This window comes from Cricetulus griseus, chromosome 8 (genome assembly GCF_003668045.3).
Source record: "Cricetulus griseus strain 17A/GY chromosome 8, alternate assembly CriGri-PICRH-1.0, whole genome shotgun sequence".
In the NCBI taxonomy this organism is placed as follows: domain Eukaryota; kingdom Metazoa; phylum Chordata; class Mammalia; order Rodentia; family Cricetidae; genus Cricetulus; species Cricetulus griseus.
This window is the reverse complement of record NC_048601.1, coordinates 3,276,368-3,294,482: the sequence shown is the minus strand read 5'-3', so window position 1 is coordinate 3,294,482 and position 18,115 is coordinate 3,276,368. Positions and strand designations below refer to the sequence as shown.

Below are 18,115 nucleotides of genomic sequence, written 5' to 3'. Positions count from 1 at the left end.
CTGAGCCCAGTGTGGTACTCAGTTCACTTCCTGTTGCCTATAGATCAAGATGTAGACCTCTCAGCTCCTTCTTCAGCAACATGCCTGCCTACAAGCCACCTGCCATGATGATAACAGGCTAAACCTCTGAAATTGTAAGCCAGGCCCAATGAGTTGCTTTCCTTTATAAGAGTTGCTGTGGTCATGGTGTCTCTTCACAGTGATAGAAACCCCAACTAAGACACCATACAAAAGGACAGACACTTGGCTCAGGCCAAAGCAGCAGAATGTATGTCTTCAGGGGCTACATTATCGAGCAAGGAGGAGGGAGAGACAGACACGCAACAGGGGGTTTTCAGGTCTCTTCATATCCCTTTCTGGTATGGCTACACCAAATAAATCTCCTTTTTCAGCTTTCTGTTTTTAATTTGGGTCTTTTAATTGGCTTAATGAGCACAGGTGGCTGGACCCAACTTGGGGCACTGGCTGTGAACCACAAGTTCAAGAGTCACCTGAGCTAATGTGTTTATTGCTCTGATTGATGACCCATGTCTCATTTTGATGCCAGGGGCGTGGTCTGCCTGGTAATTGACAATCAACAAATACTTCTTAGCTGAACCACTAAAAGAATGAGCATATAAATGAGCTAGGCAGGAAATCTGACAGGTAAATGATAAAATTTAGACTAAAAATGCTATTAGATTATTTTTTTTCGTTGTCGTGACCAAAGGCCACACAATTAATAAGAATAAATGACTCTAATACTTTTTTCAGGATGTCTTTGGTACTGCACATTTTAGTTATCTATACAAATAAAATAAGTTGTGTTGATGAGCTCACCTGACAGAGGCACAGCGCTTTGCATGCATTTTCTCCACTCATGCTCCCTTCTGTTGTAAAATTGTAATTATACTTTTTTATTTCTTCCTGTTGGGAGGACTATTCAAAGAAGCATCTGTTCACCCCAATTCCTTTTACTTACTTATTTCCTTTTATTTTCTATTTCTTTTTACCTTGGAACCAGGCAGTCAGCTCTCTGAAGAGTTGTGGCATCAAGTTCGAAAAGGGATGCGATGTCATTTCCGTGTGGTACTGAGACTAGCGTGTACATAATCTTCTCCCCAGTCTGGCGTTTCTTCTTTGAGGTTGGAAGCTCTCCATCTCTCTGTTGAAGAGGCTCAAGGTTATTCGGTGTCTTCAGATTTAGTGTTAGCTGCTCCAGTCAATCCGGAGATAAGGTGTGAGTTTGCGTTCTTCCATTGGGTTATAGGAGTGTCTACTCTGAATCCCCCAGAAGATCAGGCACATAGCCTTTGTAACGATTATGGGCAGTCATACGGTCCATGCTCCCCAGAGGGGTCTTCTAATCTGAGCATGTCCTTAAATCACAATCGTTATGGCCCCTTCTCTAGTGGTTTCGTACCCTCTGCATTTATATCAAACATAGAGAAGAAGCAGCGTCCCAAATCCTCTAAATTCCATGGACTCAAGAAGACACACAAATGACCGATGCATATAGGTCCCACTAGTTACAGGGGGAATGTAAATCAAAACTGCTGCAGGCAGCACACTTCTAAGGACAGCATGACCAAGGTCCAGTGATAAACGGCCAAAGGTGCAGAGAAAGGGAACCCTTGTACCCACCCTGTGGATGGTATGTCATTATGAAAACATGTGACCCAGGGACTCTCCCTGTGGGCATGAGGATGTGAGAACCATGCAGGATCACATTCAAATACAAAAATCACAATCCCTACCTCACAGAGAGGCCTGAGCAAAAAACCACAGTCCCTACCTCACAGAGAGGCCTGAGCAAAAACCACAGTCAGTCCCTACCTCACAGAGACCCGTGCCCCAGGCTGGCTGCAGAACAAACCAAAAAGCTATCCTTGTAAACAGCCAAAGACAGACAGACAGACAGCTGTTGAAGGCCCTGGTGCTGCGTCATGACATGGAGAATACCACACTATGAGCCAGAGCAACTGAGTCCCAGCAGGCTTGGTTCTGCCACAAGCCACACCAACCCTAGACCAGCCCAGGAATCCATGAGCGAGGTCTCTCATGCCCACTTCCTCCGAGGGAACCCAACCCCACTGCAACACTGAGGATCAAGTTTCCAACACATGGAACATGGGCAGCTCGCACTACCGCAGGGCTTAAGTGGTTTGGGCAGATAGGGAAGGTTATAATTGAAACACAACTGAGCTCAGGGAAGTAAGTTCCTATTGGTTGCAGTGAACCATGTTTTGAAGACAAGCTTTATTGGCAGAAGAGGGTTTCACAACCTCAACAATTGGAGGGCCAGTGTTCAGGGTTCCAACAGTGTCTGGTAGAAGACCAAAGAAGTTGCCAGCATTCTTGGAAAAATACTGTCTCCCTAAAAGAAGTATGCCATCTGATTTCCTAGCTCAGCCTTCCTGCCCCTTACCTTATAATTTATCTTTTGATACACACCACTCCAGGGGGAAAATGTGCTAACTGATACAGCTATTTAGATCTATTTAGGATCTGAAAGTTGACAGCATTTGTGTGGTCTGTACATTTAGTGGGATTCAGCCCTCTGTTCACCCCAACTTTGAGATGACTTTGGTAAATTTACAAGAAGATTTCAGATCTAGATTCCTAGAGATGGCCTCCTATATGGTTCTCCTTGGTAATGTCTGCCTAAGGGGCCCAATCAGAGTGGTCAGGGGTCTCCCTGTACTGTGACGATTGCACTGCAATGACTCTTTCCAACACACCTATTTTTAAAAACTCACTGATTAGGCTTAATTAAAACAAGCCACTGCTAATTATCCACAGTATTCAAGATTTGTAACTACACAGACAGAACACATGGAATGTGCTATTGTATTTCCCCATCCTTCCCACTGGTCTTTGGAAAATAGTTTTAATATGAAGAAAATTCCTGTACATAAATCATTTCACAACTGTGTGTGGAAGACTTCCGATGTGCCTACATATCTTTTACGAGGGCCCTGCTGTCTGAAGCTTCCTGCTTTGGCTTCCCACACTCTAATTTATTTAACAGACTCTGCTTCATAAACAGTTTGGAAGTAAACATTAAGCCTGCCCCTTGGCATTTTTAAGTAATTAAATATGAATAATGAGTTATGAACATACAAGACACCTGGAAAACGTTCTTCTATGCAGACGCCACACAGGCTGGCGAGAGGCAGGGTGGAAGCCTGGCTTCTCTGCCCTCCTTCACTTTGTCTCAGAAGCCTGACTGACCCTGAGTGTAGGCAGGGGATCTGACAAGTGTCTGTCTTCCTCCCCCATCTCAATGCCCTTGGAGAAGTCATTGTCCTCAGCCTGCAGTCACCTTGAATCCAAGAAGAGAAATCCTCAATGGGTAGAGGCTGTACCCTGAGCAGAAGTGATCACTCTGGGGGAACCCATTGATCCAGTCAAGTGAAGGTGGCAGCGGTAACTTCACACGGCCTGTGCAGCCTGGTGTGAGAGAGCTGTAACCAGATGGAGCCTTGACCAGGGCTCATAGTCGGGGCCCAGGCTTACTCTGGTTAAACCGAGAGCTCGAGCCAGGACCCTGAAGACAGACAAGCTCACTGGCCCCTCATCTGCTCCTCTTCCTCTGTGGCCACCCTAAAACCGTTTCCCCTCTCTGCTCCTCACAATCAATTCTCTCTCTAACTGGTACATCAGGACGTCAAGCCTGGCCGTCAGGACTGCCAGAGCCACCCAAAAATTCTAGTTACATATATAATAGTGGACGTAGCTTCAATAGACAAGAAAGGAAACCCTGTATCTTAACAAAATGATGACAACTCTGTTCAAACTCACGGACTTTGTGGATTCTGTTTATAAACCCACACTTATTTCTAAGGGAAGAGAAAGACAGCAACTGTAGCTCCCTGCAGGGGATTTCAGAAGCACAATAGTTTGCCTTTCATCATGGAGCTTAAACAGGTGTCTAATGGAACACCAGCAAGCTCTCTCTGACGAATGCCCAGCTTAGGAGCTCAGGTCCCAGGCCTCCTGTCCCCTGGGTACTTGTCAGACAGGTACGCTTCAGATAAGTTTGTACATGTGTGGGCATGCGCGTACACATGGGAGTGGCTGTGCATGTCCTCATGTCTGGGTGCAGAGGGGTGTCTGTGTGTGTGTGTGTGTGTGTGTGTGTGTGTGTGTGTGTGTGTGTGTGTATCAGAGATCAATCTTGGACCTCAGTTTTTGAGACAAGGTCTCACCGGGACTTGGAGGCAGACTGCCCAGCAACCACCAGGAGCCTGCCTGAGCCTCTGCCTCCCCAGTGCTGGGGTTACAGGACGGCACCGCCACTGGCAGCTACTGTAAGTGGGTGCTGGGGTTGAACTTAGGACTTCATGCTTACAAAGCAAGCACTCAACCGACTGAGCTGTCTTCTCGGCCCCAGATGGCACAGATTTCCAGGGCTACACAGGGAGAAACCTGCCCTTATGCAAAGCTACAAAGAAGCTAATGGCACCTCCCTGGGAGGTGCACTTCGGGACACCCCAGAATACCTTTGTGGTGACTCATAGTGAGTCACCAAATTTTAGGTCAAACTTCACATTGCTGGTACTGTTGGAGCCTGAGACATGCTGGGAGGAGCTGAGGTTCAGGCTGCAGGAGGTTGCTGTGTCGCCTGTCACTGGCACCCACCCCATCCCCACCCTCCCAGTTCTGCCTTGGGGAAGCCACACACTCCAGGCTGCCTAGGGAAGTGGCAAGCACGCTATCTCTGTAAGCCTCCTCCCCAGAGCAGGACCCCTTCTGCTTGCCCAGCCTGCACCCCTTACTGCCAGTGAGCCTGGAATAAAACCCAAAATAGTGTGGAGGTCTGCTGGCACCTGACTCCCCATCTCCAAACTCTACAGAACAGAATTTGAAAGTATTGTGTCAACAGACTCCAGCTCTAGAACATCCCCAAGGATATAAATGCACTCGGGTCTGTGGTTTGCCACACAGGAGGGTTTTGACAATCAGAGGACATCTGGCAATTTCTGAACACATTTTTTTTTTTTTGGTTGTCACAACTGAGAGCTGGGGCAGGGGTGTGGTTGCTGCTAGCACCCCAATAAGATGAGATCAATGATGCTGCCCATCACCCTACCATCCAGAGGGTACCCCACTACCATGCAGGAAGCACCCACTACAACCCATGCAGGTGACAGCCCACCACTCACACCGAAGATCCCCCACTACCACCACCAAGAATTATCTGGTGCTGTGTGTAGGCATTGCAGACACCATGAAACGTCCCCCTCAAGCCTCCATGACAGACACTCCTTCAAAAGGATCAGGTCCCATGCCACATACACACGGCAATGTCCCCCTAACATGAATGACATAGCAGAAAAAAAAATCCCCTCTGCAGAGCTGTCTGAAAAGATGTGGGCTTTCAAGAAGAAATAATGACCATGAGGTACTCGGCTGGGCTTGACAAGGTACCAATGTTTGCCGGGTGCCCAGCAAAGCTGTGCATTTGTAAGACTGGAAATAACAGGCCCCTTTGCAAAATGAACACGGCAATTTGGTCTTAATGGGAGCCCTGACACACACACCATCTCATCTCAGCCACACCATGCATTAACCTCTGAAAGTTCAAATATAGAAGGCGGTGTTTGATAAAGATTTCTGAATTACAGGGGAAAAAAAATTAGCAGGTCATTAAGTCGCCAACACAGGGAAAATTAAGGAAAATAATCAGCATGGTCGCAGATCGGCTCTCTCGGCCCCTCTCCCTTCCTCCTGCCTCAGCCACTGAGTAACTTGGAAGACAGGTCTGCACCACAGGTCCAGCTACTTGTATTTTTTTTTAAACCTACTAACACCTTTTTTGACCTGTCTTGGTTCTTGGAGTACAAGGTGAGGTGGGCAGGCAGACACCAGCCCACTAGACAGCAAGGAAAGCAGGTCTCTCCAGAATGTCCACAAGTGGGCCTGCTGAAGAAGCGGCCCAGACATGATAGTAATACACTCTAGACACAAAAAGTAGCATGCGAACTCCTCCTCTGGCCAGCACCAAAACTTCAGCCTCACTCAAAACAAGTATAAATATAAACAGGCCTAACCAATCAAGTAAGCCCACCTGTATCTAGAGATGTTTGAACACAGAGTGAACTTCCACTGGGCCAGCAGCCTGACACCCCCCCCCCCCGGCTCCACTCCTACTAAAACCCTGACAATAAAATAGAAAGAGGGGTCCAACGGGATTGAGTCAAGCCCAGAAGCTCTTTTTTTTTAAGATTTATTTATTGATTATGTATATATACAGTGTTCTTGCTGGGAATTGAACTCGGGACCTTTGGAAGAGCATTGCCACCTCTCCAGCCCCCCAAGTCCAGAAGTTCTTGCTGGACCTACTAAGCCATACAAAAATAGACTATGAAGCTGGGGAGTCAGGCAAACACTGCCACCATTTAAATCAGGCACTTGGGGCTGGGGCTGAGGCTCGGACGGTAGGACACTTGCCTATCATGTACAAGGCCCTGGGTTCCATGCCCCACGCCACATAAAACAGATGCACTGGTGCACACTTGTAACCCACTTAGCTGTGGGTGGACACAGGCTAGTTCCACGTCTCGCTGGTGTGAAAAATGCTTTAGGGAATCAGGCATGAAAGCTGAGGGTCGATACTAGCTTTTATCTGCGGAGGGTTGTTACTCAATAGTGGGTCTGCTGGGTTGGACTGCAATTCCGCACTTAAGTTCTGAGGAATTACCACACTGTATTCACACCGACTATCCACCCCACCAGCTTTGTAGGAGGCCTCTTTCTCCACGGCCTTGCCAGAATCTGTTGTGTTGTCTTTTTGACAATGGTCATTCTAGCTGGGGTGAGAAGATGTTACAATGTGGTTTTGATTTTCATTTTCCTGACAAGAAAAAAAAAAAAAAGAAGAAAGAAAGAAACGCAACATGATACTGTCTGTGTGAGGATGTTTTAGACAGTGCAGGGGACAAAAAGCACAGATGCATGGGATTACACCAAGCCATAAAACAGAGGGATGAGGGACAGAGGCAGAGACACCTCGGAAAAGGGGAGGAATGTGTACACCTCACGAGGAGTGAACGCCCAGAAGTGACTCTTTTTAGCTCAAAGCAACAGCAAAAGAATAAACAACCCAAAAAACATTCTAAAGAGACACTTCTCCAAGAAGACAGATAGATGGACAGACCGGCAGACGGCTGGCCGGGGGGGGGGGGGGGGGGTGTTACTGACTTGTTTGCTATTATTTTAACTTTTGCTTTTGGGTCTGTTTTTGTTTATTTGACTAATTACAGTTATGACTGTACATAATGGCAGGTGCAAAGTGGTCTTCACTGACAACCAAATCAGACCTATTAACAGATCCCTGGTGACAGTGTCAACATGTCCTCCTCCTCCTGCCTGACCAACACTGTGTACCACAAGAACAGAGGGGGTTTTTTGTTTTGTTTTGTTTTGTTTTTGTTTTTTGTTTTTTCGAGACAGGGCTTCCCTGTGGCTTTGGCGCCTATCCGGGAACTAGCTCTTGTAGACCATCTGCCTCTGCATCCCAAGTGACGGGAATAAAGGCGTGTGCCACCACTGCCCACCTAAGGACAGAGTTTTAAATGATGAAGTAACATCTGCCACCTTGTACACACACTCAAAGTGTGTCTAACCCAGAGGTTTGTCTACATCTACTTCCCCCGAGTTTCCGAACTTGGGTTAAATAAAGCTAACCCTACTGTCCCCCACACCCCTGCTACAGAGAGGGGATGAGCAGAGTGTGTAACATGAAAAACGCTTGTGAAAACTGGTGTTAAGAGTGTGGCACTCGCCAGGCAGTGGTGGAGCACACCTTTAATCTCAGATTGGAGCCGGGAGAGACGGAGAGACAGAGAGACAGTCATTCCTGAAGGACACTTAAAAATATCAAGACACCACCCATGACACATGGATTGCAGTTTTAATTTCTCCCCTCAAGCAGATCCCAAATCATCTTAAATCCAAGAAGGAGAGTCTTCCTGTCCTATCTTAACATCTTATGTACTTCTGGAAACTGGACCTAGACCTTCTACAGAAGCCTCAATGCCTTTCAATAACCAGTCTTCAAGAGGTCCCTTAGCGCCCCCTGCTGGACAGAGATCCCCTGGGCGCCCCTCTTTCTCACAGGGTCCCTTCAGTTGAGAGGCTCTGTCCTGGGGGCCACAGCACTCAAGCTGGTTACTAAGGTTCTGACTTATTTATGTAAACCAGGGTGTGAAACGCTTGGGACAGTCTGCGGGGACTTCTACTCACCACAGTCTTTCCCTCGTTTTGAGCATCTCGATAGTCAGGGTTAAGCTGAAAGACAAAGCAAAACTAGTGTTAATTAAAAAGTTCCAGTGAAGATGGCTTGAGTTCAATCCCTGCATTCACCTGCATGCTCATGCACACACATGTACGCACACACACATACACACGCATGTATACACACACATGCCCCCCCACACACATATACACACATGTGTACAAACACATGCCCCCACACACATATACACACATGTATACACACACACACACATGCCCGTACACACACACATATACACGCATGTATACACACACATGCCCACACACACATGCCCCCACACACACATATACACACATGCCCACACACACATGCCCCCCCACACACATATACACACATGTATACATACACATGCCCACACACACATATACACACATGTATACACACACACACATGCCCAAACACACACACATATACACGCATGTATACACACACATGCCCCCACACACACCACACACACGTGCATACACACATGCTCACACACACATATACACGCATGTATACACACACACACCCACACACATATGCCCACACACACACATACACACATGTGTACACACACATGCCCACACACACACATATACACGCATGTAATACACACACACGCCCTAACACACATGCCCATACACACACACATATACATGTATGTATACACATACATGCCCACACACACACATGCTCACACACACATATACACGCATGTATACACACACACACACACACACACACATGCCCACACATGCCCCCACACATACATGCCCACACACACACACACATTTACATGCATGTATACACATGCATGCCCATACACACACACACATACACACACACACACACACACACACACACACGCCCACACACACACACGTGTGCACATACACACATGCCCACACACAGGTGAACATGCTTAAGTACCAGGCGAGTGCTTTAGTGGACGCTGACATGGATGTTGGTTTTGTACTTGTGTTTGATTTTCACTGAAATGTCATTAACCCTTTATGATTATCTGTGTTCATTATTCCATCTATATGTGGAGTAATACATACATGGAATATATATATATAACATATATATATATATATATAATATATATATATATATATATAATCCCTCTCTCAAGTTGTTTTTGTTAGTATTGTCACTACAGAGAAGGAAAAACACCCAAATAAACTCACAGCCTCAAATTCTACCGCTTTGTCCCTTCTCCAAATACAGCAACAGCCGTATTTATCAAAGTTATCGGCAAAGGATTACAGAAAAAGATATTGCTAAAGAAGGAAGAAAATGACGGGCTAGGGAAGTCCCTGGATATTTTAATGCTTTGAAGGAAAATACAGCATTATGTTAAAAACTGAATTATAAATCTGGCACAAGGGAGAGAGAGAACTCTTGTAATTGATAGAGCATCTCTAAGGGGCAAACTTGTGTCGAGTGGTATTTTAGCCAAGAGTCCTGTCCCTGACCACTGACCCTGTGGCCTAGGAAGGAAAATAAGACATAAATGTGGTCAGCTATACCATGATGCAGATGTGATGGGAGCTAGGAGGCAGAAATGAATGACTTGTAAATAACACGGGTCAGAGGAGACAGGGAGGGAGGAGTCTGTGATGCGCTAGCTTATTCAAGAATTGTTCAAGGGTCTGAGCAATCCTTGAACTCGGGACTGAATTTTAAGTGGCAGGTAAAGGAGAAGGAACACCCGCACCCTCGGGACTTATTTGCAGAGTCTCTCTGTGATACTTTTAAGATATGTTTGGAGAGTTTATCCACTTAGCCTCACAATTCTGCTTCTCAGGAATACTCTCGATTCTACTTCACTGGGCGCACTGCATGAGGGACTTCACGCGGTCACACCCACGCCGTGTCAGGGTGAGGGCACATGTCTGAGGGATGGAATCCACACCCTGAGTAACTGCTGCATCTGGCTCTCCTGCCTCCAGGAAGCAGGGTGTGTGAAACAAAACAGAAGGGTTCCACACTGAATAGGCCCTTATGTTGGAAGGAAGATCACCCTAGGTCTAGGGCCTAGACCACGAGGATTTTAAGCTAAAAGGAAGATCACTCAAGACAAACAAGGCTTTTAAATGAATGCTATAAAGTCAATCTTATAGGCTTGCATTCAGCAGCATCTAAGTATAGAAACTGCGACAGAAAGATATGCTTGATTCTCAAATGCTAACCCTGAACTAGGAGAGAAATCACTGCGTTATGGCAAAATAACCCAAGCTTTAATAATATTTGCTACACTTTTAAGGCAGTGAGATGGGCAAGATCAGACCCATGGTCCACAGAGCCATGGGAACCTCAAAAGGAGAAGAACATAGATTACTGGCAATATCAAAAAACACCGTCTTCGTCAACTGTTGAAGACAGTTAAACACGACTGCAACGTGGAGGAGAGGAGTCAGATCATTGCCAAGAGTCAACAGTCCCAATGCCAGCTGCAAAATGCCCTCAGTGTTTCATCCACACAACAGTAAGAAACAGACTGAAATCATAGAAGCCCAGAACACGTGCTCATATTCTTGCTTTTTTTTTTTTTTTTTGGTTGGGGGCGCGGTGGGGAACACACTCATGAGTTTGTGCACATAAGTGCAATTCTCATTGAGACCAGAAGAGGGCACCAGATCCTCTGGAGACATGGGCGCTGAGACCCAACAGAACTGCAGAGCAATAGGTCCACAGTTTGGAAGCAAGCACCTTAATGGGCTGAACCATCCCCCCCCCCAAATTTCCCTGGTTGTTTTGGTTTGAGTTGTTTGTTTGTTTGTTTGTTTGTTTTGGTTGGTGTTTCTTTGTTTGAGAAAATGTCTCCTGAAGTTTAGGCTGGCCTCAGACTCACTATACAGTCGCTGGGGGGCGGGGTGAGCTTCTGAACCTCCTGTGTCCCCCTCTGGGAGTGCTGGGACACAACTGTGAGATGCCAAGCCTGACCTCTTTGCTAGTATTAAGTTTTTAATTAACTGCACCTAACTGCAAAGTTAGGAAGTGCTTAGTGCCATCTGGTGGAAGCTTGTCCTATCTACAAACAAATATGCTAGTTCATTTTCTTCAGAGAGAGAGAGAGAGAGAGAGAGAGAGAGTGTGTGTGTGTGTGTGTGTGTGTGTATGTGCACATGCACGGTTTTTCAGGCACCAGTCACCTTTTGTTGTTGTTGACACAGTGTTTGTCACTGGCTTAGAACCCTCCTAGTTGTCTGCTGGGATTACAAGCACAAGCCACCATGCCTGGCTCTTTTTAGGCATGTACCCGAGGACAAACTCAGGGCCTCTTGCTTTCCCGACAAGCAGCTTACCCAGGGAAACCCCCCCCCCAAGCCCCGGGTGAGCCACTCTCTAAAGATGCTACCAAAGCCAGGCATGGCAGAGTGCACTTGGGAGGGGGAGACAGGATATGAGGAACTCGAAGCCAGCCTCTGAAACACAGTGAGTTCCAGCCCAGACAGAATGAGACCCTGTCTTGCAAAACCAAAGGTAATATGGAAACTTTTTTTTGTTTGTTTGTTTTTCGAGACAGGGTTTCTCTATGGCTTTGGAGGCTGTCCTGGAACTAGCTCTTGTAGACCAGGCTGGTCTCGAACTCACAGAGATCTGCCTGCCTCTGCCTTCCGAGTGCTGGGATTAAAGGTGTGCGCCATCACCGCCTGGCTTGGTAATATGGAATCTTTAACAAATAAAATTATCTTACATTCTCTGATTTGTCTTGTTTGGGAAAGAATTATCACGTCATTTGCTTTAGTGGTTAATCTCCACGGTGAGAAAATGTAGGAAGCAGCAGGCTGGAAGCTGTGGTGGAATGGCTCTTCCCACATGATGGGAGATGATTCTAAGGCCCATGCTAGCCTGTTCCTAAGATGACCCCTGTCACAAGGGCATAAAAGATCTAAGTCACAGCATCAGTGAGCCCACAGCTGTGCTGCCCGAAATCTATCCCCACACTGGCCACCTAACTCATGTATGCCCCGTGGAAGGGACTTACTGAGAGCCCAGTGACATGCCTGTGTAACCACATGAAGTCCACGTGTCTTTATTATCTGATCTGTAATAAAATACATAGATATAGATTTCAACCACAGTTTTATGGCCCTGCGTATTTCCTGAAAATTAATCCACACTATGTAAAACTGCATGGCCGGGGGTGGGGTGGTGGGTGAGTGGGGGGTCTTCTAAACCTTGGCTTACTCTGTGGTCTTGCAGAGTAAGACCCAATTACATCCTCCAGTGCTGCCCTAAGTCGTTATGTTTTCTACATTCAGCCAATCTTTTACAGAGATCCTATTCGTCAGCGGTTTACAACTGTGCATGCTGGCTGCATAATTCACTATAGAGTCTCCAGCCTACGGAACACCCGGCTTCCCTTGACTTGTGGCCGCTTCTGTTCCGCACGAATCTTATGCTCACCACGATTATCTGGATAACTTCATTTCCTTGTGAAATGCTGGTTAAAAGAGTTGCACTGAGCACTATGTTCACAAATAATGCTGCAGAGTTTCTTTCTCTTTTCTGCTCTTAAAGTTGCCATCTTTAAACTTGCTGATTTTAGTGTGCACACCTAGATGTTGGTAATTTAAACATTTACTAAAGCCAGAGGTCTCAGATGTATCTGATGGGAGCAATCAACACAGTAAGAGCCGATATATGGCTCGGTGATGCACTGTACAGTCCCCCACAGACGGCAGGCACTTAGCAGACAGCAACCACAGTTAACATCTGTGCCTCTCTAGAGCTCTTCCACATGGAGGCATTCAGTAAGTGACTGTTTCATGTCAGACTGAGGTAGAGCAAGGTTTCTTGGCCTCTGGATGCTTTGTGTTTGGGACCAGATAATTCTGTCAGCAGAGGAGAAAATGGCCCTCTGCCTTAGCCATCCATGAGGTCTAGCGGCAGATCCCAGCCCCCTTCCCAAGTATGTCAGCCAACCATCTCCAGATATTGTCCAAACCACTGACAAATTACACAGTGCAGTAGTCCAAAAGCAGCATCCAGCCTGAACACAGTTGTTACATTATTTTTTATCTGTTTAAGGTTTCTTGTTTATATAACCTCTCAGAGAAAGGTTCTATATAACCTTCTCTATGAAAGGAAACCACTGTATTTGCAGCAGCCATAGTTCCTATCCAGTCAGCAACCTAGTCTCTGGTGAGTGCAAATTCAGTGTGAGTCACTGTCCACGCTGTAGAGACACCGTCCACACTGTAGAGACACACTGTCCACACTGTAGAGTCACTGTCCATGCTGTAGAGACACCGTCCACACTGTACAGAGCCAAGTAGTGTGACACACTGTTCACAGTGGAGAGCTGGGTAGTGTGAGAGACACAGTCCACACTGTAGAGACACCATCTACACTGTAGAGACACTGTCCACACTGTAGAGACACACTGTTCACACTGTAGAGACACACTGTCCACACTGCAGAGACACTGTCCACACTGTAGAGACACACTGTCCACACTGTAGAGACACACTGTCCACACTGCAGAGACACTGTCCACACTGTAGAGACACCATCCACACTGACAGGCATATACACAATGCACATACACAATGCACAGATGGATGAACAAACACATAAACAACTACACACTAGCTGGTTGCAAGGACATTGATGCTCGTGGGGACAGGATGCTGCTCTCCGCCTTCTCTCCTGACTCTCCACAGAGGAGAGGCACTTCAAATCTCCCAGACTTTTTGTGAACATGGTGCTGTACATTCCTGTCTTCTTTTCCAGCACAACCCCTCAGAACACAGATGACCGCCTGGGTCTCACACAAGAGAACTTGGGTCCAGAGAGAGGCTAAATGTCTGCTTAAAGCCTGACACACAGGGGGCCGTAGGTATGACAATCCTTTGTACCATTATAGGCTCTCTTTGCCTAATTAGCACTGTAAACCCAAAAGCAGCTCCAGGATTATGTAATCTCTTTTGACCAGGATTGTCTAAAACACATCCATGTTTTAATCTATAAATATGCCTCCCCAGGGTGGGAAAGAGAGCACAACCCTGGCCGTCCAGGTCCCCTGCTGGGCACTTCCCTTCCACGCAAAAGGAGGACAATCCCCTGTCTGATTTTTAAATCCATTTTATACAGAGCATAGACTGGACTTAGGGCTTCCCCTCATCACTGCTGCTTCTCCCGGTGAAGGGCATTCGAGAACTCGGCCCACCCTCCCTTCAGCTGGGCTCCCCTGAAGAACTCTGCATGAAGCCACTCATGGCCACACCCTGGCCTGTGCAACACACACACACATACACACACACACACACACACACACACACACACACGCACGCACGCACGCACGCACGCACACCTCACCCCAACCCCGGTGAAACACTGCCCTGACTTCCTGGCACTTATGATTCAACCCACTGGGTTTTCTAGTTGTCCCCAGCTTCTCAGGCTCCCAGGCTTCTTGGAGGTTCCAGTCTAAACACACCATCCTCTCCAATTCCTGGGGCTGATGAGATAAAAATCTACTGTCAGCCCCATCTCAATCCCCAAATTTCCAAATGCAGAGAAACTGTAGCTGTTAACACTGTTTCCTGTCTGTTATGAGCACCTCAGATTAACCATAATAAACTAGGGGTGGGGGGCAGAGAGATGGCTCTAAGAGCATGCAACTGCTTTTGCAGAACACCTAAGCTAACTAATTAATGAGCTGAATGACTTTCTTCATCAATGTGTTACCTCTGTCAGTTTCTCTGGGTGGTGATATGTTATTTATGATTTATTAAAGCTTACCACCTGAGGATTCAGAAAGCAAAGTCAGCCTCAAGCTATAGAGATCAGGCAGTGGTGGCACACATCTTTAATCCCAGGACTCGAGAGACAAAGGTGGATGAATCTCTCTGAGTTCAAGGCCACCCAGGGCTACAGGAGATTGAATCAGTCTGAAAGAATAACAAAGCTCATGCCTTTAATTCTAGCACTAAGGAGATATAAAAGATAGGAGCAGGTCTTCAGTAGTCAGTCTTAGGATTTTCCAGCCATGCTGAGGAGAGCCTAGCCGTCTGGGATTGCAGTCTGAGGTTTGGTGGAGCCAGGATCACCTTTCAGTCTGAGGTAGAGTAAGAGTTAGTGGCTGGCTGCTTTGCTTTTCTGATCTTCAGCTTGAAGCTTGAACCCCAATATCTGTTTCTGGGTCTTTTATTTATCATGCTACACTCTGGCCAACCTGCCTGGCCTAATCAGATAGCTCCAGTAAAAGTGAGAGACCCTGATGACATGGATGTCCTTCTGTATACTACAAATATGTGTTGCTTTTATTGGTTGATTAATAAAGCTGTTGGGGCTAATAGACAGGCAGAATACAGCCAGGCAGGAAATCCAAACAGAGATAGTGAAAGAAGGTGGAGTCAAAGAGATGCCATGTAGCCACAGGAGGTAACATGCCAGAGCATCTCCGGAGTAAGCCACAGCCACACACAGATTAGTAGATATGGTTTAATTTTATAAGAGAGAGAGCTAGCCAGTAATAATCCTAAGCCATTGGACAAACAGTGAGCCGTTATCTTATAAGCAGTTGTGAGGACCTGGTAGGTGGAGAGAAACCAGTCAAATGGTACCCAGACAGGACAAAGTCTCCAGCAATATCTGACACCCAACGTGGGCCTCTCAAGTTTCCACATACAACCTAAAAACAAAGCTTAAAACAAAAAGTGGGATCTGTGATGTATATACAGAGCTGAGGAAAGCTTCCTGGTTCTGTCTCCCATGCAGACCACGGTGCCCAATGACATAGCATTCAGGCTTGAACGCACAGAAAACTAGAACTGCAACCAGCAAGAACAATGCCAAGCAAGAAATACAAACACATACTAAACGTGCAGGCTATAGGTAGTTGGCGAATAACAGAGATTACTCCAGTAGCCGCCCTATCCTGAGGAGCCTAACTCTTGATCTAGTCTTCAACCCCAAGATCCTCCAAACCCATAGAGGATGGAATCCTGAGCAAAAAGACATGAGGCTCACCAATGGTCTCCACACACAAGCCCTCAAATGCACATTCATCCTACACACACACACACACACACACACACACACACACACACACACACACACGCAGGAAACATACATGCCTTACACATACAAACACACAATAGTGACTCATAGTCTAACTGTAAGGGTTAATCGTAGTGGCCAACTTGATGAGTTCTATAATCAGCTGAGAGAAGGGTCTGTGGGTGGCCAAGGGGGGTTAATCCTGAGAAGGCTGAGGTAGAAAGACTTGACCACTGTGGGCGGCACCATTCCCTGAGATGTATGAACAGGAGAGAACCAGCTGAGCGGAAGCCCTCATCAGCTCTCGATGGCTGGTTCATGTTCTGTTGCCCTGACTTTCACATGCTGGTCTGTATCTTATTAGCCATGAGCCAAAATAACTCCTTTCTCACCTGAGGTTTTTGTCAGGGTATTTTATCATAACAGCGGGGCCAGGGAGGGACAGAAAAACACCAAGCCAGACATGACAGGCAATATTCAAATCACAGGAATGGTCCCTGACAATGCAATGACTTTCACAGAAAGGGGTTGCCTGGTTCGTTGTTTCAGGCAGAGACCTAACAACACTGTACCCAACAGTCTCACCTCGGCAGCTAAGTAGTTCCCAGTGGCAAGATGTTTAAATCTGAACAGGCTGTTCCACTGTCCTGCACCGCCCCGGCACGGATCGTGGTGAACCACCTACAGAGAGGGAGAGTTTCAGTGACAAAATGGTATCCACATGGCAGCCAACAGGTGTCATCAGCCAGAGTAACCTGTTGTGTATGCCAACCCATCTAACATGTACCCCCGAGAGCACAATGTGGGAGAAAAACACAACTTCCCATCAGTGAGCATAAGACACGTCACACCTCACTTGAGAGAGCCCGTGCCTCACACCTGTAAACACTGTCTTACTGCAAAAGGCAATGTTTCCGGTCAGGGGACAGAGGCTCACACATAAAATCCCAGGACTTGGTGTGATGAGGCACAAGGATTACAAAAGGTTCAGGATCCCTTTGTGCTGCACAGTGAGTTCCAGGCCAGCCTGGACTATAAAGTGAGATCCTGTCTAATATGTACCATCATTAGGCTGCAGAACTGGGAAGGTCTTGGCAGAACACCCACACCACACCAGGCACCACGGACTGCATGAAGCCCTTGCCAGGAGCTGCTTAACAACCATTCTTCCAGCTTGCTTAGGAGACCTGGCTGATCTCAAACTTGTGACTGTCCTGCCTCAGCCTGGTGAATAGCATGCTTAGCTATGCGTATCTCGATTTTGATGCATTCAAAGAAAAAAATACCCGCTATTTTCCGTGGCTATAGGTTCTGTGTGGATGTACAGATTAAGATACATGAGACTAGGATAATATTTAATTTTATTCAGGGAGAAGTCACTTACATGAGAACCCGATAACCCACAAGTTAGCTCCGAGGATCAATGTCCTGCCGCTCTCTGTGACCCGACCAGAACCAAGAGAGAGCACAGCCTGTCTTGGAGCCCAGGCCAAATCCCACATGCTCACGCTCACATACGCACCTGTGATCACGCCCAAATGGGTGTGGTCAGTGCCACAGGTGCGTCTGGTAGCTCTCACTACAGATCTGTCTCTGCCTCTGCCAGTCATGACGCAGTGCCACAGAGGCACATGGCTTCCAGTCTGATCAGCACTGATGAATTCACAATGGAAATGTTTTCTCTTTTCAACCCCTTGATTAATTTGTTCTGCTTTATAATGGGTGACATGTTCCTTTCAAATTGGTCACAGCCACAAAGAGATTATGTGTTAATTCACAAAAATTATTCCATGTTATAGACATGCCACCAATGTTACCCGTAACAGCAAAGCCAAC

General features: G+C 46.7%; 1 protein-coding gene across 4 annotated transcripts in view; it reads right to left on the bottom strand.

Annotated features, from left to right (window-relative positions):
* Nucleotides 1–18,115, bottom strand: part of Itpr2 (inositol 1,4,5-trisphosphate receptor type 2) — a 414,122-nt gene that overhangs the window by 315,724 nt on the left and 80,283 nt on the right. For all 4 annotated transcript variants that reach the window (XM_027430112.2, XM_035448791.1, XM_035448792.1 and 1 more), the window contains 3 exons: nucleotides 16,865–16,960; nucleotides 8,230–8,274; nucleotides 993–1,144 (listed from right to left, as the gene is read on the bottom strand). In XM_027430112.2, the coding sequence (XP_027285913.1) occupies nucleotides 993–1,144; nucleotides 8,230–8,274; nucleotides 16,865–16,960 (293 nt within the window). The remainder of the gene's footprint in view (nucleotides 1–992; nucleotides 1,145–8,229; nucleotides 8,275–16,864; nucleotides 16,961–18,115) is intronic.